Raw genomic sequence first — 22,294 nt, 5'->3', positions numbered from 1 at the left:
AAATAGAAAGGAAAAGTATGGAGTGAGGTGGAAAGGGTGAAAGAAAGAACACTCTGCCCCTGACGTGACCCAGAACCTGAGACCAGAGCCAGAGAAAAGTAGACAGACATAGGTAAAGTCTTTTCTGAAAAGGACTCTTATAATAGCACACTCAAGAATTGGTGAGAGTGTGATTGCTTGAAATTAAAACGACTTTGGGCAACTGGGGCTGTAGTTTGGTTAGTAGAGTCTCTGCCTAGAATGCACAGTCCATCCCAGCAGTACACACAAATGGGGTATAGTTGGTATGTGCCTGTAATCCCAGCACTTTGGAATTGAAGGCAAGAGGATTAGAAGTTGTTCAAGGTCATTTTTGGTTGCATAGCATGTAGTGAGATATCTACCCTGTCTGCACCTGTTGCACTGATCATGCCCATTGGGGCATAGGGTCAAGTGCAGACGTGACCTGTGGGATCTAGGTCTGGGGTCCTGGACCCCAGCTCTCACTCTTACTTCCTGGTTGGAGACAGGGAGCATCCTGGGGCATTCTTGGAGCGGGAACCTGCAGCAGTCTTCTGTTTCTGGTGTAAGTGATTTCTCCCCGAATAAACATCAATCAGCCTATATTGTGTCCTAGAATCTCATTTCTCACTAAATAATAGCAGGGTTGAGGCCAGCCCTGGCTACATGAGGGATGTGGCAGGGAAGATGACTCAGTTGGTAAAGTGCCTGCTGTGCAATCATGAGGATCCAAGATCAGATTTTAGCAGCCAAGTAGAAGCCAGTGCCTGTAATTCTAGTGCAGGGGTTCAGGGAGGTAAAGTAGATGAATTCTGGGAGCTCACTGGCCAGCTAGTCTAGCTGAATCCAGGAGCTCCAGGTTCAGGGAGAAACACTGCTTATTAAACACATCTGGCTACAAAGGAAATGCAAATTAAAAGTGCACTGATATTAGGGTGGTGGCGGCGCACACACTCAGAATGCAAAGGCAGGCAGATCTCTGTGAGTTTGAGTTCAATCTGGTCTACAAAGCAAGTTCCAGGAGAAGTCAGAGCTGCTACACAGAGAAACCCTGTCTCGAAAAAAACAAAACCAAGCAAATAAAAAAGGGCATTGAAAACCATCTCACCCCAACAGAGAATGGCTATCACTAAATGTCAGTGTTCTGTGGTGCACGAGATGATCAAAGAAAAAGGGTCACTCCAAGATAAATTTAGGTCCTGTGGCAGCAAGGATGTCCAACCTTGATGAACTGAACCCTAAACAGCCTACAAAGGTGTATTTATTGATTGTTACCCAAGTGTTTTTTGTTGTTGTTGCTTTTGGAAAACAATTTCCTCAAAGCCCTTTGGTCTGTTCTATACGTTCTCTGAAGGAAAATATCATACCCCCACAACTTCAGTCCTTATTGTGCACTCTTCACGGTACTCAGTGTGAGACACTCCAGGTGTGCCAAGATAGTGTGTGACTAAAGTCATGTAACCCTATAAATCGTAGAAAACAATCACTGTTCTCTACAATGATTTCTTCAAGGCCTAAGTACCTCCAACAAGCACTAATACATCCTAATGTTATCCTAGATACATTGAGAAACAACTATTGCATTCTAATGTTTACCCTAGATACAATGACTCTACTAGACTCCTACTACAACCAAGAACATAAGTGATAGCAAATGCTGGTGAGGATGTAGAGATGTTTGTTTGTTTGTTTGTTTTTCGAGACAGGGTTTCTCTGTGTAGTTCTGGCTGTCCTGGAACTCTCTCTCTGTAGACCAGGCTGGTCTTGAACTTACAGAGATCCTCCTGCTTCTGCCTCTCAAGTGCTGGGATTAAAGGCGAACACCACCATGCCTGGCTGAAAAAGAAATTCTTGTGCGTTTTTTCTGGAAATGTGTACATGCAATTACCACAGACATAAGTATTGGTGCTTCCTCAAAGGGGAAAAAAAACACCAACAAACAAACAAACAAACAAAAAACCCTAAAAATAGGGCTGCATAGAGGGCTCAGTGTGGTGGCTCTCAACTATACATAACAACAGTTTCAGGGAACCAGATGTCCTCTATTGGCCTCTGTGGACACTGTATATATGTGATGTACAGACATCTATGCAGGCAAACACTCATGTACATAAAATAAAAATAAGTAAGTCCTTCAAAAAAAAAAAAAAAAAAAAAAAAAAAAAAAGGTAAAGCTTGTCTAATTAACCTCTTTAGTGATGGCCTGCCATGAAAGTCCCATTCTGGCTTAATGTTTACTAAATAACGATGCTTTTTTTTCTCATTCTTTTCTCCTTAGGGAAAGGGTTTCTGGGTTGGTAAGGGATTTCTTTCTACCTATGCTGAGATTCAAACCCTGAGACTCATACATAATACATACTAGGCAGGCAGTGTTTTACCTCTGAGCTGCATCCTCAGACCTGAGACCTTGTTGAAGTTGTATTTCCTTGTTGTAGTTGTAATTGTAAGCTTTTATTGTACTTTTTGCATATGAGTGTTTTACCTATGTGTATCTGTGCATCACCTGTGTGTCTGCTGCCCCGGAAGCCAGAAGAAGGCACTGGCTCTCCTAGAGCATGAGTTACTGATGGTTATAAGTCACCACATGGGAGCTGAGATTGAATCTCGGTCCTCTGGGATAGAAGCCAGTGCTCTTGACTGCTAAAGCTATCTCTCCAGCCACCCCACTACAGGCACACACAGCAGGTAGATAGATAGATAGATAGATAGATAGATAGATAGATGCTTTTGACTTGCTGTGAATCACATCACATCTTGGTCTCAAGCATACAGACTTCCTATTTTGGTCCCCCAAGTATTGGAGTTAAGGTTCCAGTTGGCTAGTCTCATCCCTGGTCTCTTCACTGTGTTCCCCAGCACTCCAACTCCTCCCAAGCAATTCTTGCCTCTGTTTCCTGATAATCAGTTTCAAGTCAACACTGCCAGTATGGGAGCTTTTTATGTGGGCCTGAGCTGTCCTTGTATCTCTGATGTTGGCACACAACTTAGATACTAGGTAGGAGCTGGTTGAGGGAAGGAAAGGAGTCAAGAAGGAAGGAAGAGATTAATGATTCTTAGAAATATCTTCTGAATTTCTTGGTCCCGAAAGACACCCAGCCATGTCCAAGGGATTCTTTTCTGGGACCAGTGAGGTGGTTCCATGGGAAAAGGTGCTTTCCACTAAACCTTGGGCCCAGTTCCCAGGATCTACAGGCTGGAAGGACAAAACCAACTCCCAAAAGTTTTCTTCTGACCTCTGTGTGAGAATCCCTATCCCAACCAAAAAAAAAAAAAAAAAAAAAAAAAAAAAAAAAATATAGATGTAGCAAAAAATTAATATTTATTTAGCTTTTGCTTAACTTTTTGAGACAGGATCTCCTTATGTAGCCCAGGCTGGCCTAGAACTTGCAGTCTTCCTGCTTCTTCCTCCCTCGCTGGAATGATGGGCATGTATCACCACTTCTGGCAAGAATTTCTGAAAATACCAGCCCCAACTCAAAATCAGCTTAACAGACTGAAATTATGGGAAACACAAGAGGCGAGTGGTGGGCTGGAAGCAGTATGTATCTGGAGCCTAGAGTATGAGGGTGTCCTGGGGGGTGAAGCCTGTGGAGGCCGGGGTGAAGGAGAGGTATTAGTGGCCAGGGATGGGGCAGATTGGGACTTTCTGCTTCTCTTAGGGCCAGTGGATTTCAGTGGAGGGTTCTTCTCCTCTGAACTGGCCAGGGCCTTCAAGATTCAGTGACCCAAGAAGTCTTAGAAACCCTCTTGCTCTTCAACTCCATGGACCTGGAGCCCCTGAAAGAGGGGGAAATCAAACGGTGGCCCAAAGACACAGTCATCTTCCTGGCTTGGGGATTGGGGCACAAAGGTCTCCTGGGGTCTTGGATGGAACCAGATGTTTTCATAGGACTTAGGGCTGGGTGTGAGGCCCCCCAAAAGGGGTTGCGTGGAATCACAGCGAAGGTATCCCATCACTTCTGGGCTGGTGGGGCTCCCCAGCACCTGACCATAAAGGACCTGATCATTAGTGCCAGAGGAGGACTGGAACTGGTTGGAAGTTGCTCTTGGATCTCCTTGGAGAACGTAGGCCTGAACCAGGGTGGGAAGGCTGCTAGTTTGAGAGTTGTCACTGGAATCCCAATTAGTCAGCTTCTTATCTTCCTCCAACACAGTGATCTTGGTGACTGGTGGCATGCCAGAGTCCCAGAGGCTGGGCAGCTGGAAGATTTCCTGAACACAGAGATACAAAGTGAGGCATGGTTTATGCCAAATGTCTGCCCTACCCATTGTACCTTCCTGAGATGAGGCCACTGTGTGATTGTTCTTGCTGCTGTGTGGCAGAGCACAAAGAGATATACTTGCCCGGCACCTATCATTCCTGACATGTATCTGTCACAAAGGAATCCTCACCCCTGCCACAGCACCTCCTACCCCTGCTGCAGCACCCATGCATCCATGGCGTGGTAAAGCTTTGAGAGTGAAAGTCAGGCCTGCATCTCTTCAAAGCAGAGAGAGAGAGAGAGAGAGAGAGAGAGAGAGAGAGAGAGAGAGAGAGAGAGAGAGAATGTGTGTGTGCATGGGGTGTCTCTGGTTGAAAGTGAGACTCAAGTGTGTGTTCCTCACTCAGAAGGGCATCCCTTTAGCAACTGTGCCTCATCTGCCAGTCCTACACATCTGTTTCCCCTTTCTGCCTCAAGATTACCTCAGTCATGATGGTGGGCACCCAGGAACTCAGGCTGCTGTGAGCTGGATCTGGTACATTTGGCCAGAAGAATTTTGTCCTGCTGGAAAAGGGAGCAAGTGAACTCTGGCTCAGGTGTGCCCTCTTAGCTTGCCATCCTTTGGCCTACTCCGACAGCTGAAGAGGGGGAGAGGTGGAAGGACCGATGCCCAGACTGGGGCCTGGAGGTCCAGGAGGGCAGGGAGGGACTTCCCCACCCATGGGTAATAGGAAATCCGGGAGCTCTCACCTATGCTTGCAGCAGAACCAGATAGTCCCACAGAAGCTGACAAATGAAATCAGAAAGACAAGTAGGCCCAGGAAAATATGTAGCTCAGATGCCTCTGGGGTGAGAGAAAGCAAAGAGAGTTTAGTGTTAGCTGGGTGGTGGTGTACACCTTTAATCCCAGGACTAGGGAGGCAGAGGCAGGTGGATCTCTGAGTTTGAGGCATGCCTGGTCTACAGAGCTAGTTCGAGGGCAGCTAGAGCCAACACAGAGAGACTCTGTCTTGAAAACAAAACAAAACAAAACAACCCCCCAAAATACAAACAAACAAACAATCAAAAAACCCAAAACCCAAATGCATTCATCTAATGTGTGTCTGGCAGCACTCACCTGTGTTGCATTATGCGAATCCACTGCAGCCTTAATTCTAAACACACAGGTGTACTTTGCACCATGCATGTCATCACATCACACATTATCACCAAATAGTTCCTGAAGCATCACAACTTAGATTCAAGACTATCGTATGCTTTGAACCTCAGAATCTCAGTGTGTTTACTGTACAAAGGTTTCTGCTATTACAGGAACATAACGGTTTAATTCTGGAAACAAAGACTTTCAATGTTTCCCTGCCATCAAGCATCAGCACGTGGCCATCAAATAAGTGTATGTTTGGATTGTATCATACTATGAGTAATTTTAAGAATTGCTGTTTGAGTTGCTGATTGAATTTCACAAAAAAGAAAAAAACTGTTGGATGAATTCTGGCTGGGATTAGGCCAGAATTTCCAACAATCTCTGAAACGACCCTAAGCATACATCTGCCATTCAGTACTGTGTATTTATGTAATGTGCTGTCCTCAGCATTCATGATTGCAAAAATAAAATTATTGATTAACTCTGAAAAATGCTGAAGGTGGCTGAAGATGCTCTTGGCTTCTGAAATATCAAACATTCAGCCAACATTTAATTATCTGTATAAGAGAAGCAGGGACAGCCATCTTATTAGTATGCAGATTTACTTTAGTCTTGAGTATATGAAAATTCACATGCATACCAAAGAATTGTTTTAAAAAAATGTATTGTTTATTATCAGGAAGTGTGTGATCTGGATATGTTTTTACATGTGTACATACTCAGAATTATGTAAAAATTTCTTGAGTGAAAAGGGGTTAAAAGTGGAAAAGTTAAAGACACCCTTGGTAGGAGTGCATGTGAGTAAGACTGGCGGGGCACTGAGGCAAGTCCCCTTCAGATGGGCCCTGGTCTCCCTTCAGATGGGCCCTGGTCTCCCCTTCAGATGGGCCCTGGTCTCCCCTTCAGATGGGCCCTGGTCTCCCCTTCAGATGGGCCCTGGTCTCCCCTTCAGATGGGCCCTGGTCTCCCCTTCGACCAGTAGATCTGAAGTCTAAAGGCAGCCCACATTACTCTCAAAATGAAGACTTCTCTCCTTCCTTCCTTCCTTCCTTTCTTCCTTCCTTCCTTCCTTCCTTCCTTCCTTCCTTCCTTCCTCCCTTCCTTTCTTTCTTTCTTTCTTTTTTGAGACAGGATTTTTCTGCATAGCTCTGGTTGACCCTGAATTTACTTTGAGACCAGACTAGCCTGGCCTCAAACTCAGAGATGTGCCAGCCTCTGCCTCCTGAGTGCTGGGATCAAAGGTGTGCACCATCACCACTGCATTTTCCCCCTTTTATAAATAAAAAAAAGAAAAGAAAAGAAAACACACTTGCATAATGTCCTCCCCTCCCTTTAAAATCAGAATTTCTTTTTAACTTTCTTTTGAGAGAAGTTCTCACTGTGCAGCCCGGGTTGGCCTGAAATTCTCTATGTAGATCAGAATGGCTGCATACTCACAGAGCTCCATCTGCCTCTTTGTCAGTGTTGAGATTAAAGATGTGTACCACCACACATGGCAAAACCAGTATGCCTTGAGAGGCAAAGTGGGGCATCCTCCCAACAGTCATTACTGTCAGCCCTCCTCCTTACCTAGGGCCAAGGTCATCAGGGTTAGGCCTGTACTGTTGGAGGACCCTGCCCGGCTGGTGGCCATGAGGTAGACATGATACAAACGGGCAGGTTCTAGGTGATCCAAGACGAAGCCATGGAAGGAGATATTCAGGATGATGGCTGTGGGTGGAGCATATAGTCAGTTTGGGGTGCTAAAATATCTCTGTATCTGCTGAGGAACACTTCTTTCAGGCCTCCCTGGCTTGTGGGGAACTGAGGATTGACTCACAAAAAGACTGGTTCTTATCATCGGTCCAGAAGATGGTGTAGTGGGTGAGGGGTATCATCCCGAGCCAAGGGGTCTCAGGTATCCACTCCACCTGTGCCCAGGTGCTGTCCACATGCTTTAGATGTAGCTCTGGAGCATGGGGAAGGGCTGTGGAGAGAGAGGGGAGGTGGAAGATGTGATGTGATCAGAGCAAGTGAGCCCCACCAGGCTCCAGTGCGTTTTTGGACGCAGAACCAGTAGATGACTGAGAAAAGAGAGTTCATGAAGCTGAGTGTGGTTGTACATGTCTATAATCCTAACACTCTGGAGACTGATGCAGGAGGATTACTGTGCCTTTGAGGCCAACCTGGCCTATGGTGTAAGACCCTGCTCTAAAACAAATATAAAAAGAGCCAACAAAATGGCCCAGAAGGTAAAGTTTTTGCCCTACAAGGCTGGAAACCTGAGTTCAAGCCCTGGACCCTACATGCTCTACTTTGCTTTCCTGTTGCTGTGATATACCACAACCAAAACTGACTTGGGGAGGAAAGTGCATTTCATGCTTACACTTCTAGTCATAATTCATTGTTGAGAGAAGACAGAGAACAAATTTAAGGAGGAACCTGAAGCAGAAACCATGGAGGAAAGCTACTTACTGGCTCTCTGACATGTTCTTCTAACTTTCTTTTTTCTTTTTTAAAATTACTTTATTAATTTTTACTTTATGTGCATTGGTGTTTTGCCTGCATGTATGTCTATATTAAGGCATCAGATCACCTGGAATAGGAGTTACAGACAGCTAGCTGTGGGCTTCTATGTGGGTGCTGGGAATTGAACCTGGGTCCTTGGAAGAGCATCCAGTGCTCTTAACTGCTGAGCCATCTCTTCAGCCCCTCATCTAACTTACTCATATAGCCCATCCCCATCACCTAACTAGGGATGGTACTTCCTATAGTGGGCTAGGCCGTCCCACAGCAATCATCAATTAAGATGATTTCTCATAGATGTAATCATAGACCAATATAAGGTGAACAATTGCTCAATGAGGTTCCCTAGACCCAGGTGACTAGACCTAGATTGTGTCCCAATGATAATGAAAGCTATCTAGCATAGCAAAGAGAGGGGGAAGAAGAGAACTAACTCTACAGTGCTGTCCTCTGACCTCCACAGGCATCCACTGGTGTACCTCTTCCACACATAATAATACATGAATTAAAACAACAGCAAAAACAATAAAAAATCAAACTTCAAATCTCAAAACAAAAAACATGGTGTGTGTGTGTGTGTGTGTGTGTGTGTGTGTGTGTGTGTAAGACAAAGAGACAGAGACACAAAAGAGAGATCCCTTCTGAGAGGAAACTGTATTTGTTTGAGATAGCTCAGCCTGGCCCCCAAATCATAATCCTACCCTGTCAGTGTTGCTAGGTCAGAGGTACATGCTCCTTAGTCTAGAGTCTCCCTGCCTCCCCCAACCCAGGATTTCATCTGAATTTCTTTGCTCTTTATGGCTCGCAGAGGCAGAGCCTGGGTGTGAATCCAGTTCTGTCTGGTTGCAAATCTTTGCTCTCCAATTTCTGCCACATCTGGTTTTATCTGACTTGGTGTCTGATTTCTGCCACTCACACTCTGAATCATGTCAGGGACTCCATTCAATTCTACCAGATGTGACATTGGATTTCTGTTGGGACCATGGATTGATGCTGTGAGACTCCCTCCCTCCCTGATTCTCTCATATTCATGACTTCCTGTTTTCTACCCCATCTCCTGAATTCTGCCCAGCTTTGGGAGGCCCTGTGTAAGCCAGGATGGCCAGAAGGAAAAGGTTACCATTTCCTCATACTCCCAGTTCCTAGGGCATAGCCAGGGAGAGAGGAGAGGATTCTGATGGAAGACAAACCTCTCTCTCCAGAGTAGGTGTAGACTTTTGCGGAGGGTCCCACAATGCCTGGGTACAGAGGGGCCACCTTGATTTCGTAGAGCTCAAAGGGACTTATGTTTTCTGCAGAGAGAAGATGGGATGACATTAAGGTCCAGGCTAACCTCTGCCACGCAGCCTCAGAATCTGCTTTCTGCATGGCCTGATTCTGACTATGGGGATAATGGTAGAAATCTCTTGTAGTTCATTTGATGGATGTCACAAAGGAAAAGTGGAACAGAGAATTGGAATAGGAGCAGAGTGTGGGCTACACAAAGACAGGATCTGGCTAGAGTACTGGAAGAACTTCCCCAAGGTAAGGGTTCAGAAAAGGCTGGGGAGGCTGCCTCTATAGGGGGGGGTTCCAACTGCCCTTGCCACCTCTGGACTAGCCCCACCCTCTCTGTTCCCCATTCTTGTCCCTCCACCCTTCCTGCTCCGAGGCGGGTCTCACCCCGTAGCAGAATTCCAGTGATGCTCCCATCAGGCTCCATTCTCCAGGTCTTGTTGCTGTAATTGTGGATGAGGGACTTCTGACACCACTCAATCAGATAGCCCTGAGGCAGAATGCTGGGTGGTTCCCAGTCTACCCAGATGCTATCTAGGTCTTGGGCCATGGCGTGGAGTTTGGACACAGCTGGACCTGGAGAGGAAGAGGGAGTAGGAGTGAAGATGGAAAGTACACGGGCCGCAGTCCTAGAGACTTGAATTTGCTGGTGACAGACCTGCGATCCAGGTTGTAGCAACACCTGAGCCTCAAACTCATCTGTCGAGTGGAAGTGACAACAGAAAATTGCCCCCTTGTAGAAGCTTTGGTATGTGCACAGGGCCTGGCCCATGGTCCTTCCTGGCACCACTCAGCCTGATGGACGTGATTCACTGAATTCTCTAGCAGTCACAGCAGGGAGGTACTAAGGTTGTCTCCCTTTTATCAATAAGTAAAGATGGGAGATACAGAGAGGTTGAGAGACTTATTAAAAATCATACAGCTCAGGGTAGGGGAGATAATTTGTTTTGTTTGTTTTTGTTTTTCAAGACAGGGTTTCTCTGTTGCTTTGGAGCCTGTCCTGAAACTAACTCTTGTAGACCAGGCTAGTCTCGTACTCACAGAGATCCTCCTGCCTCTGCCTCCCGAGTGTTGGGATCAAAGGTGTGCGCCACCACCGTCCAGCTTGGCAGGGGAGATAATTTAATTGGTCAAATGCTTACAAGCACAAAGACCTGAATTTGATTCCCAGAATCCATGTGGAAATAATAAGCAAAACAGGCACTGGGAAGGTAGAGACAGATACATCCCTGGAGCTAACTGACCACAAGAGAGTAGATTCTAATCAGTGAATTCCAGACCAGTGGGATAGTCTGCCTCCAAAAAGAGTGGACAGAACGTGTGAGGTTGCCTGCCAGGTGCTGTATGCATAGGTACACACACAGTAGGAATCTTAGCTCTGAGTATGTGCGTGCACGTGCAAACACATGCTCATAGGCATGTATGCCTATTCTCCCAGATTAACCTAATTCTGGTCCAACATTAATAATTTAAAAGTTGGCTTCCCACAAGAGGCAACATTAGTGCATCCACTTGCAGGTTCTGGAGACAACAGGGGCCGGGGAGGGAAGCCACCTGGTGGGTCACTCTGTTAGCAAGTGGTGGGGCTAGACAGGTAGGAGCCTAGGTGGTCCAGCCTTTGAATTCCCATGCTGCTCTATGCTGCTCAGCTGCCAGCCCCCTCTACCTTTGTTCTCCAAGAAAACCACTGGAGTAGGTACAGAGGTCCCCCCAGTGTTGTAGGCCATAAGGTTCACATTCTGGGCCTCTGAGGGCAGGTAGAAGATACAGCTGAGCTCTGTGGTGTTGCAGAGGTGTCTGTCTGGCCCTTGCTGATTGGAGGGACTCCAAGAGAGCAGGTACCCCTGGATCTCTCCGCTGTCTTCCTGTAGGGGCGTTGGCTGTGATGGGTGAGGAAGAACACGGTGAGGGAGTTGTCTAGCTCAATTATGAATTGGCCAGTACCTGGGGTGCATGGGCCAGTCACAGGAACTGGGCTCTAGACCTCTTCTCCCCCTCCCTCTACTTCCCTCTGGCAAGATCTAGGAAGGAAATAAGGAAGAAGACAGTTAGTACATGCAGCAGGTGCTTAACTATTCTCTGTCAGGACCATTTGGGGGCACAGGTGACTCTAGAGCCCTGCATTGCAGTCTCTCCCCAAGGCCACTACCCAGTTTCTGAGGTATGTGTGAAATGCCTCCCAGGCTTCTAGGCACACTGCAGTCTTGAGTCCTACTGGGGCTCTGTTAGGATAGGAGGGAGTGTCAGAGAGTCACCTTCCAGAACAGTTGCACACTCTCTATCCCGGAATCCAGCTGCTTCTTCTGCCACCATGTGTCCAGTCTGATGGTGGGGGCTGTAGATGGGGTGAGATGAGAGGGTTTTGTTGGAGAAGACCCTGAGCACTGGGCTAGGCTCTGATGGCTGCTCCTAGCTTCTCACCCTTAACGGTGGGCCTCAGCTGCAGGCCAGGGCTCCAGCTGCTCCAGAGTCCAGGCAGAGGGGAGCGGATGCATCGAATCTGCAGGGTGTATACTGGGGCCTGATGGAGTCCACAAAGCTTGAACTGGTCCTCACTGGAAGGCAGGTGGGACACCTGGTGTGTGGAAAGTGATACTAAATGCAACTTGCCCTCTCTCAATCCCCCACCTCTGTCTCAAGATTGTTCCCTGCCTCACCAGTGTCCAGTTGGTTCCTCTAAGTTGTGGCTGGTAACGGAGTTCACATTCCTGTTCTATGAATTCACCAGGCTTCCATGGCTTCCAGCTCAGCCATAGGCAGCCCGGCTGGCGTGGGACTAGACCAGGGCTAATGTCCAGGGCCTGTAGCACTGGAGGCTCCAATTTCACTGCAAGGGGTGGAGTTGTCAAACTTTTCCCCACCTCATGGGGAAAACTCTGTCTTATCACCCCTTTCCTCTCTTCCAGCCTCTTTTTTATCTCTAGCTGTGCTCGGGTATGAGTATCTGTGTTTCTTCCTAGGTGAAGGCCTACTTCAGGGACTTTGAACTGGTTGCTACATCTGCTTACAGCATTTTCTTTCCAGATATCCAGCAGCTTGCCCCCTCAGTTCTTCCAATGATCTACTCAGCTGTCAACTCCTAAAGTCCATCGGACTCCTATTTTATTAGTTTGCCATCTAAATTGTTGTACTGTCCTGAGGGTGGGACTTCTGAAGTTTTGTTCACTGCCATTTTTTAGGACCACTACAGCCTAGTAGGTGTGGGTCTGGGTGTGGGTGTGTGTGTGGGGATAAGGGGATACTTCAAGAAAATCAGCTGAAGGCCAAGCCTGATGACCCAAGTTCGAGTTCAGTTCCAAAACCTGTGTCAAAAAGCCCAATGCAATGGCACATATCTGTACTACCAGCACCATCATGGCAAACTGGGGGGTAAGGACAGGAGAGAAACTCCCAGGCCATGTTGCCTGGAGTACAAGGGCAAGCATCAGAGACAAGAGAGACCCTGTGTTCAAGGTAGAAAGAGAGAATGATTCCAGAAAGTTCCTCTGGCCTCCATATGTACTCCATGATATGTATGCACTGCCCCTATAAATAAGTAAATAAATAGGGTGAGCCAGGTGGTGTTTCGGCACGTTTTAGGCTGGCCCGGTGTACAGAGCAAGTTTCAGGACAGCTGGGGCTTCCCAGAGAAAAATCAGTGAACACTAAATAAATAAGATGAAAGGATAAATGGAGCCTCTGGTCCCTATTTCTCTCTTTTCTGCCTTTCTCCAGGTCTCCCCAAACCCTCCCTGTCTGTGCCTAGGTCTGTGTTTCCTCCCTGTGTCCCTCTGGATCTCTCGATTTGGGGACTTCTCCCCCTTCTCACACCCAGTATCACTCACCAACATCCATGGGGTCAAGGCACAGCTTTGGGGACTCACTGGTCCCTAGTACGTTCTCTGCTTGCACCCAGAGGACCATATTCTGGTACAGGAGCAAGTGCTTGCGGGCGATGGAGCAGGTGCTTTGTCTGTCCTCAGGCACACAGTCCAAGATGGAGTCCTCCTGGTACCGACAGTCAGTGCGGCTCCTGCCAAGAGGCTGGGCTTTGGTGTCAAGCAGAGGAAGAAGGCAAGACCCTTCTCCTCTTGTCCTTGCCTCTGACTCCCAATCCCCACAATGACTTGTGCCCCATCCCAGGATCTGGAGGAAGGGGCCAACATGGAAACCCTATGTACCTGAAGCTCTTTAGGGTGAAGTTGGTGGGCAGGTAGGTCTCGGGGCCTGGCTCCCATTGGCAGACCAGGCTGTTGGTGGTGAGGTTCATGAGGCAGGACAGGTTGGAGGGGCTGGCGGGAGGATCTGGATAGGGTGGGAAGAATGTTAGGAGCCTTCCTGGTTCAGGGTGTGCACCTATGGCTTTACTGCCTTGGGCTGAACTATTCCTTCTGCAGCGTGGGCCTGTAAGAGCAGCTCCATTACTGTCAGGCACAGAGGTGAGCATCCCAGGCCCTCAGCAGCCTTTGTCAGAGATAGCCCAGGTTTCATTCTGGTTTGGTCCATCATGAACCATTTGATCCTCACATGACCGAACTGCTCCTTGGGTGACAGTAATCAACTTTCCTCCTAGGTTTCTTTCAGGGCCATTGGTTTGATTGAGAATGCCCCACACCCCGAAAAGCACATGCTTGAATACATAGTTCTGGCTGGTGGAACAGTTTTGGAAGGCTTGTTGGAGAAGGAGTGCCACTGAGGGTGGGCTTTTCGATTTCAAAAGATCTGTCCCGTTTCTGGTTAGTCCTCTCTGTCTCCTGCTTGCTCTTCAAGATGTAAACTCTCAGCTGCTTTTGCTACTGTGCCTTTGCTCCACCTTCAGGGACCATGACCCTCAGGAGCTGGAAGCCCAGTTACATGCACGCTTCTCTTATAAGCTTCCTTGGTTTTGGCGTTTTAGCACAGCAATGGAAAAGCAACTCAAATGAGGGCTAAGTGACTTCCCCTGTATAGGGCACTCACAACTGTGCTATGCAGGCGGGAGCTGCAGTGACCACTGCTTTCTTCTCTTGTGGACACAGGTCTCATCACACAGTCCAGGCTAGTTTCTAACTCGCCATCCTCCTGTCTAAGCTTCCAAGTAGGATCCCAGAAATGTGTCTCCATGCCTGGCTCTGCTGATTGGTATGGTGCTAGGATTGGAACCCAGGGCCTTGCTTATGTTAAGGATGTGTTCTACTATGGGGCCACATCCTCAGCCCTAGCACTAATTTTTTTTGGGGGGGGGAATGGGATAGACAGGGTCTCATTATGTAGCCCTAGTGGCCCTGGAACTCTCTATGTAGATCAAGAAGCTATCCTCGGTATCACGGAGATCTTGGAAAGCAGAGGCAGGTGAATCTCTGTTAGTTCGAGGCCAGCCTGGTCTACAGAGTGAGTGCCAGAACAGCCTGAGCTATGCAGAGAACCCTTGTCCAAAAGAAAAAAAGTCCACCTTCCCCTGCTGGGATTATAAATGTGCCATTATGCCTTTGTTGTTATTTGTTCCTTATACTTCATCTTGACACAAACTCCATTCTGCTGGATTTGGAAAGACAACTGAGACTGGGCTTAGGAGGAACTGGAAGTGATGGAAGTGAGCTTTTATGGGGCCTGAGCTTGCTAAACAGCCATGCAGGTTTCTACAGGAACACTGTGGAGTGTGGTCTTTAGTAAGTCACTTGCCCTCACTAGTTATCAGTTTCCTCATATGGAGAATGGGCTAAATAATAACACCTGAGAGGAAGAGCTACACCCTCTGCCCTCTGTCATGCTCACAAAGGGCTACTTGAGCGAGGTCATTGTTCTCCCAGGTTCTGGCAGAAGAGCCTTGGAAACAGATGGGTGGATGGTGGGAGGGACTTACAGCCTGCTTGAAGCTCAGCTTGATCCAGGACCTGGAAGCTGTTGGCCCATGGCACTAGGCAGGAAAGAAAGGCCTTTGTGTGGTTCACATGAGGCAGAGTAATGGTGGATTCCTGGCTTCCATCGCCAAGATGCCGCTGACTGTCTCCAGGCTGGTTTGGTCCATCTTGCAGTCTCCATAGGATCTGTGGCTCTTGGGCTAGTTTACTGCAGGTTGGGCTGATGGTACAGGAGGCTGTGACAGGGTCCCCCAGGCGGATGATGGGGACTGAGATCGTGATGTGCCCACAGCTCTCCAGACCTGGATTGGTAGAGGGTGGGCCTTGGAGGACTCCTGTGCTAGGCCAACATGGGCCATGTCTGTGGGCTCCTAACCTCAGAGACCTTCTCTGCCTTTCACTGTCCCATCTGGAAGGACATGGGAACTAAACATGTAGAGTAAGTATGGGGCAAGATGCACTATAGGAAGAGAGAGACAACCATGTGTCTGTAAATGGTTACCGATGGGCTCTGCAGAGAGAAGCAGATCATGGTTCGTGTTGGTCACTTCCCTTGGTGTGAACCCTCTTTACAGCATGAACATTCCCTTGAGGTGTGAACACTCCCATTAGTATGGACCTAGGAACCCTTTCTATGGTGTGACTACACCCTGGGCTATGAATACTTCCTATCATGTGCATGTGTCCCATGCTGTGAATGCTTCCTGTGATGTGAACATGCCCTGGGGTATAAACACTTCCTGTGATGTAAGCACCTTCCCCGTGATATATGTGCTCCCCACTGTGCGAACATTTGTGTCCCGTGCCTTCCCTGAATGCAGTTATGAATGCAGTCTATTCCTCTTAGACAACTCCAATTCCTCACTAGGGAGGGACTGGGTAGCGAAAGCCACAATCAGAGTGATAAGAACCCCTCAAGGCCACAGCAATCCTTGCCAAATTCAGATCTGATTGTAAACGCCTGTCTTGATTGTGGCACATCAAAGGCATGTGACAGCCTGCAAAGGCAGGCTGGTGTGATGGGTTGATGAGCTTAGACACATGGACTAGATTTTCATGTCTTACTTATTATTAGTGACCCTAGTATGTGTCAGTGGAACTCCCTGTGTCTTACTACTTTCATCTGTGAATAGAGATAAAAAATGGTTCCCACCAGTTAGATCCTAGAGCTGTCCCTGTAGAGTGCATTAGTCATGCCTTATACCCCATCTAGTACCTTTCCAAAGCTGCTAAGATCCTGGCATGGAACAGCCCTCAGGTAGGATAGGACTAGGGTTAGCTTCCTACTTTATAGCCTTATATCCTAGTCAACATTACCACTAATGGCTAAAGTCAGAGACCCCTCCATTTAAAGGAATTTCCTCTGTTCTGTGGGTTGCTGTTGGATCTCCACTCCAGCCTCCTGAGGCTGGGTGGCTGGCATTATTAAGGACCTAATTACTGGCAGTAAGTCTCAAGGCCTGTCTATGGGGAGTCAGCCTGGGGCTTGTTTCCCTTCCTTTGTGCCTCTAGAATAAATCAGATTTTTTTTTTCCTTTTTTGAGACAGGGTTTCACTGTGTACCCCGGCTGTCCAGGAACTCACTCTGTAGACCAGACTGGCCTTGAACTCACAGAGATCCACCTGCCTCTGCCTCCTGGGTTCTGGGATTAAAGGCTTGTACCACCACTGCCCAGTTGAGAGCATCAGATGTCCTGAAACAATTGTGCAGAACCATAGCTGGCAGGTCATTACCCTCAGTCAAGGACAGGACAGGGTTCCACACCCTTCACACAGCCACTGGCCTCACTCTCACGGTTTCAGTTCAGACTATGGCTTCTGCTCACAGACACTGGGTCTATTCCTGAAGAAACAACATGATCCCTCCCATCCGTGGATCTTTGCTCCCCGCTGTTCCCCATCATGGTGCTCTTGTGACCCTCTCTCACCAGATTAGCATGTGCACATCTTGGTGACCAGCCTGTATCCTGGAGTGTTCTTCCATCCCTTTGTAATTAGAATCGTGACTGATCTGCTGCCTCTAAGCTCTGTGATATAGAGATCACACTCCCAGAGTCTGGCACACAGTAGCCTGGGGACCTGTACCTCCCTTTTAATACTCCTCCCTAGCCCCCCACTTACTTTTAGGGAGTAGCAAGAGGATCAGGGCAGCTCCGGTTAGGAGACAGGCTCCCAGTCCCACCATTGTGCCAACTTGCTGTTTACCTGGAGACAGTGAGAGATGGTTAAGAACAAGCCAGAGCTTTCTCCCAGCTCAGCATTAAGGAAATGACACACACACAGAGTTCCTCTCCTCTCTCTCTCTCTCTCTCTCTCTCTCTCTCTCTCTCTCTCTCTCTCTGTGTGTGTGTGTGTGTGTGTGTGTGTGTGTGACAAGGTGAAAGAACAGGGCTCAGAGCCATTAGGAACACAAGTTTTTCTTCCCTCTTGCCCAGGACATCTCCATCTACTAAGCCCTTTGCTGGCTAGTTTTGTGTCAGCTTAATACAAGTAAGAGTCATATGGAAAGAGCGACCTTCAGTTAAGAAATTGCCCCCCACAAGATTAGCCTGTGGTCAAGCCTTGATTGATGCTCGATGTGGGAGGACTCTGCTTTCCTTGGCTGTTGCCACCCCTGGACTGGTAGTCCTGGTGCTATCAGAAGGCAGGCTGAGCAAACTGTGGGGAGCCAGCCAGTAAGAATATTCCACCATGGCTGCTGCTTCCGTGCCGCCTCATGTCCCTGCCCTGCCTTCTTCTCTCAGTGAAGAACTGTTGTTGCCTAGAAGGGTAAGCTGAAACAAACCCTTTCCTCCCCAAGTTGCTTTTGACCAGGATGTTTTCTCCCAGCAATAATAGACCTTAACTAAGCAAATGACCTCATATCAGCACACCAGTTGGATTATCTCTCATCACCATATGCAAACACATGTACACACTGAGGAGGGAAAGACTTAAGCCCCCAGGCCTTGGGATGCTGGTTCCCCTCTCCACTCATTTGTGGTTGTACCTAGGCCTAGCCCATACCTGGTACCACCTTATCCTTCCACAGGCTTATGTCAAGAGCAGTCAACTGAATGCAGAAAAGACCAGGCATCCTCCTAGGTTGCCCGAGGTGGGCATGTTTGGCATCAGTACATCCTCTACAGAAGCCCTGGGAGTGGTCCCAGGAGCATGGGCCTCTTGGAACCTATGCCTACTATGTACGAAGGGGCCGAGAACCCAGTTCTGACCATGGCTCCAACACTTACCTGCCTGGTGAACTCAGATAAGTTACTTCACTTTTCTGAGCCTCAGTTTCTCCATTTGCAAAAAGATGATTAACAGTAGCACTCATGTCTCAGCAGTGCTGTAACCACGAAGTGAGAGAGTTAAGAGTAAAACCTTTGGCACTGTGCTCAAGGAACAAACCCTCAGAAGCAGTGGCTATCTGGGTGAGCCCTAAAGCAGGAAATCAGCCAATGAAGCCAGCAAGACTTTGTGCCTGTCCCCACAGCCACTATGCCTTTGTCTGTGCTACCATGCAAGGCCTGTTTCTGGGTCTACTTCTAGCTCCGAGGCTCTCAGGTAGCTCCTGTCACTCTTGCTGTCTCTGTTGGGCTCTGCAGCTGCTCTCACTGTGCCCAATGACACAGCTGATGCCATAAGCCATTGCTGCTACAGCATCCTCTCTTTTTGCTGTCCCCTCCCTTACTCATCATTGCCAACCTTACCACTTGACTCCCATCTCCTGTCCTGCTCTTTTGAGATTCTGTCTGTGGGAAGAGAGGGAAGAAGGGGATGTAGGAACTAAACTAAGGGATAAAGATAGGGGTGGATGGATGGATTGATGGATAAATAGATGGGTAGATGGGTTGGGGGAAAGAGATACACTGAAATAGACTGAGGCAGAGCCTGGTCCAGTGACATGGGCCTGAGGTTCCAGCTACCTTGGAAGTGGAGACAAGTATATTTCAAGTTCAAGGTCAGCCTGGGCGATAGAAGAAATTCAAATCTAGTTTGAGCATCTTGGTGAGAACCTGTCTCAAAAATATAAAGCAGCTGGGGCTGAGGCTGTAGCTAAGTTGGTAGAATGCTTGTCTAGCATACACAAACGCATAAGCTTGATCCCCAGTACCACACTGAGAATTGGGCATGGTGGTGCAGGCCTGTAGTCCTAGCACTTGGAATGCAGAAGGATTACAAGTTCCAGGTTCTTATCTGCTTACATGGTGATCAGCCTCATCTGCATGAGAGCCACACACTTTAACAACAACAACAACAAGACAAGGCCAAGACAAGGCTGAACAGATACAAGGAGAGGTGGAGAGGTGGACTATGAAAGCTAGCCCAGTGGATGTAGAGAAGCAGGGAGGCCCAGCAGGCCAAGTCTTGAAGCAACTGTTTAAAGTTAAGAGGCAAAGGGAACTGGGAGAGGAGAGAAAGAGGCTCAGGGAATCCGAGACAGCCATACCTGCCAAGAAGCGTGCCAAAGGGCTGAAAACAGACAGCAACCAGGAAGGAAACCGTGGCAGATCCGGACACTAGAACACACCTGAGGGAGAGACTCCGAGAGGGATGTGTTCATCCCTGAGCTCAGCTCCTGTTTCCAAACAGATTCAGCTGTCTGACTTCCCAATGCCACACACACCGAGAACTCTCAGTTCCCAAGGATCACCTGTCACAGGCCCCCTGAAGTGACCCTGGCAATGCCGGGAAATGGTCTGGGGTCTCCAGGGATCTGCCCTCCCCTACTTACACTGAGGCTAGGGCGTTGTGCCCAGCCTCCCTGTGTTTGTTCTCTGTTCTCTTGCTCCTCTCTTCTTGGGGCAAGTTCCTGAAACTTCTCTTTCTAGCTCCGTCGTTAATGACAGGCCAGGGACCCAGGATTGCGACACCTTCCTGGCTTCTCTCCTGCTCTACCCTGAGCCCTCACCCTTGGGGGACATAGGCAGCCCCTTCCTCTCAGGAAGGAGGTTGAGGGAAACTGGTGAGCCAGCGACCTTCCTGCCTCAGGGGTCTTAGAGGTTTGGGCATTGTGGTAACCTGGCTCGAGGGCCCCTCTCCCTTCTCTCCGGATTTCCTGAGCTCCCTGCTTTGAGTTTGTGCAGGGCGCCCTAGACAACAGAGCCAAGGGAGGGCCGGGGTCTTTAAGTGTTCATTCAAAACTGAAGCAGGAAAAAAAGACAAGGAAAAGTAAGGAAGGGGGGAACCCCACCCTCACTGAGTCTGGTTGGAGCTTGATTTCTAAACAGGTAAAGTTTACTCAAGGTTGTTTTTTTCCCTTGTCAGTTGAAAGTGTGTCTTTTCCTAGGACTCTCATCAGAAAACCACCCTGACAGTAAAAGGTCATGCCCTTATCTGTTTGTACCATCCTGGTGGCTCCCGGCTTTATCTTGTCAGGTTCTGATCTCTTCCAATATGCCTCAGAACCCACCCCATAATTTCAATTATCAACAAAGAGAGGGGAAACCCACATATGGTGGTGGACATCTTTAATTGCACTCAGAAGGCAGAGGCAGGTGGATCTGTGTGAGTTCAAGGCCAGCCTGGTCTACAGAGCTAGTTCCAGGACAACTAAGACTATTATTACACAGAGAAGCCCTGTCTGGAAAAGCAACAACAACAAAAACAAACCAAAGACAAAAAACAAAACAAAACAAAACAAAAAAAACACCCTCTCCCTAAACTCTCCCTAAAAGAGAGTAGAAAAACACTCTTAGCTTGAAAAATCACCAAAATAGTATAATTAGTATATTAGGCAGAGTTCTCTAGAGCAACGGTTCTCAACCTCCCTAATGCCTTGACCGTTTAATACAGTTTCTCATGTTGTGGTGACCCCCAACCATAAAATTATTTTCATTGCTTCTCCATACCTGTAATTTGTTACTGTTATGAATCATAAGTAGCTGTGTTTTCTGATGGTCTTAGGCGGCCCCTGTTGAGAACCGCTGCTCTAGACGAACAGAACCAATAGAGTGAACACACGTACATGAATTTATTAAACTAGCCTATGCAATAGTCTAAGTAGTAGCAACGGCCATCTTACATCTGAACACCCACCTGGGAAATCCTCAGGACATGCTGGGTGCCTCAGCAGTCCCAAGATGGTTCTGAAGACCCAGAGGGTGTCTGGTCCTTGGTCAATGTTGGAAGGTCGGAAACAGTAATTTTGACTTGAGTGAAGGGATTGTCTGTCGGGGTGGCAGCAATAGGGTAGAGTGACTGGCAGCAAGAGGGAAGGTCAGGCAGGGGAGCAAAGGCTGACCAATCTTCCTTCTTCCATGTCCTGCTTTTGATCTACCCTCCCACCTGAAGGCACCGCCCATATTTTGGGTGGGTCTTCCAACATCAATTAAGGAAGGCCGGCAAGATAAGTCCTCAGTTGAGGGCTCCTTAGAATCGCTCAGGCGATTCTAAGTCATGGCAAGTTGACATTTAAAATCAAGCTTCATGATCAATTCTGTGTCAATGATACAGGAACAGGTCACTTTAAAAGCCATAACCTTCCTTAGCCGGGCTTGGTGGAGCATACCTTTAATCCCAGCACTTGGAAAGGGGGATCTCTGTGAGTTCAAGGCCAGCCTGGTCTTACAGAGCTAGTTCTAGGATAGTCAGTGCTACACAGAGGAACCCTGTCTCAAGAGAAAAAAAAAGTCTCTCAACTGTAAATGTCTATGACATTTCAACGTATTATGACACCAAATAAATATCTGTTCTAGTTAGCTTTCTGTTGCTATGATAAAATCCATGACCAAAAGCAGTTTAGGGGAGGAAAGGGTTTATTTCAGCTTACACTTCCACATCACAGTCTAGCTTTGAGAGAAGCTAGGAAGAGCTTAAGCAGGGGCAGGAACCGTGGAGGAAGGCTACTGGCTTACTCACTGGATCATGTTCAGCTAGCTTTCTCAAATAATCCTGGATGTCCTGCCCAAGGACGACACTGATATCGATCTGTGCAACTCTCTTACTGAGGTTCCCTTTTCTTACCAGACTCTAGGCTGTGTTAAATGGAGGGTGGTTCAGGGATGTTTTCCACAGCTGGTGTTTTTTTTTTTTTTTTTTTTTTTTTTTTTTTGTTCATCTGCATGATTCTCTTGCAATTATCTACTGATAATTTTCTGAGGATTCAAGTTACTCACATTTTAGGTACCAGCAACATGTTAATGTCATGACTCTTCCTTCACAGTGTAGCCGGTGTCCTGTGCATGGTTCAAACTTTGAGAGTCTAAAATTATTTTAGCCATATCTAAGAATAAAAAGTTTTCTGGCTGTGCATTGTTGGAGCATGCCTTTAATCCTAGCACTCAGGGAGGCAGAGGCAGAGGTAGGTGGATCTCTGTGAGTTCAAGGCCAGCCTGGTCTACAGAGTTAGTTCCAGGACAGTCTCC

The 22,294-nt window shown here is 47.8% G+C and overlaps 1 protein-coding gene across 6 annotated transcripts; it reads right to left on the bottom strand.

Annotated features, from left to right (window-relative positions):
* Nucleotides 1-3,306: 3,306 nt before the first annotated feature.
* Csf3r (colony stimulating factor 3 receptor) lies at nucleotides 3,307-21,133 on the bottom strand. 6 transcript variants are annotated; one of them, XM_051188740.1, is made up of 18 exons: nucleotides 20,967-21,133; nucleotides 20,780-20,859; nucleotides 18,176-18,273; nucleotides 17,067-17,150; nucleotides 14,948-15,247; nucleotides 13,287-13,410; nucleotides 12,951-13,138; nucleotides 11,784-11,953; nucleotides 11,548-11,701; nucleotides 11,382-11,461; nucleotides 10,793-11,006; nucleotides 9,514-9,702; nucleotides 9,042-9,143; nucleotides 7,166-7,312; nucleotides 6,916-7,056; nucleotides 4,953-5,046; nucleotides 4,685-4,766; nucleotides 3,307-4,212 (listed from the first exon to the last, which is right to left on the bottom strand). In XM_051188740.1, the coding sequence occupies exons 4-18, from the start codon at nucleotides 17,128-17,130 to the stop codon at nucleotides 3,736-3,738; spliced, it is 2,526 nt and encodes an 841-aa protein (XP_051044697.1). In that variant the 5' UTR covers nucleotides 17,131-17,150; nucleotides 18,176-18,273; nucleotides 20,780-20,859; nucleotides 20,967-21,133; the 3' UTR covers nucleotides 3,307-3,735. The 6 variants fall into 6 exon arrangements, with proteins under 6 accessions (XP_051044697.1, XP_051044694.1, XP_051044696.1 ...); XM_051188737.1 differs by lacking the exons at nucleotides 20,780-20,859; nucleotides 20,967-21,133 and adding exons at nucleotides 19,378-19,506; nucleotides 19,663-19,991; XM_051188739.1 differs by lacking the exon at nucleotides 20,780-20,859.
* Nucleotides 21,134-22,294: the final 1,161 nt, after the last annotated feature.

The sequence above is a fragment of the Phodopus roborovskii genome, unplaced genomic scaffold, assembly GCF_943737965.1.
Source record: "Phodopus roborovskii unplaced genomic scaffold, PHOROB, whole genome shotgun sequence".
Taxonomy (NCBI): domain Eukaryota; kingdom Metazoa; phylum Chordata; class Mammalia; order Rodentia; family Cricetidae; genus Phodopus; species Phodopus roborovskii.
The sequence above is the reverse complement of the archived record's forward strand: the minus strand, read 5'-3'. Positions and strand labels throughout refer to the sequence as shown.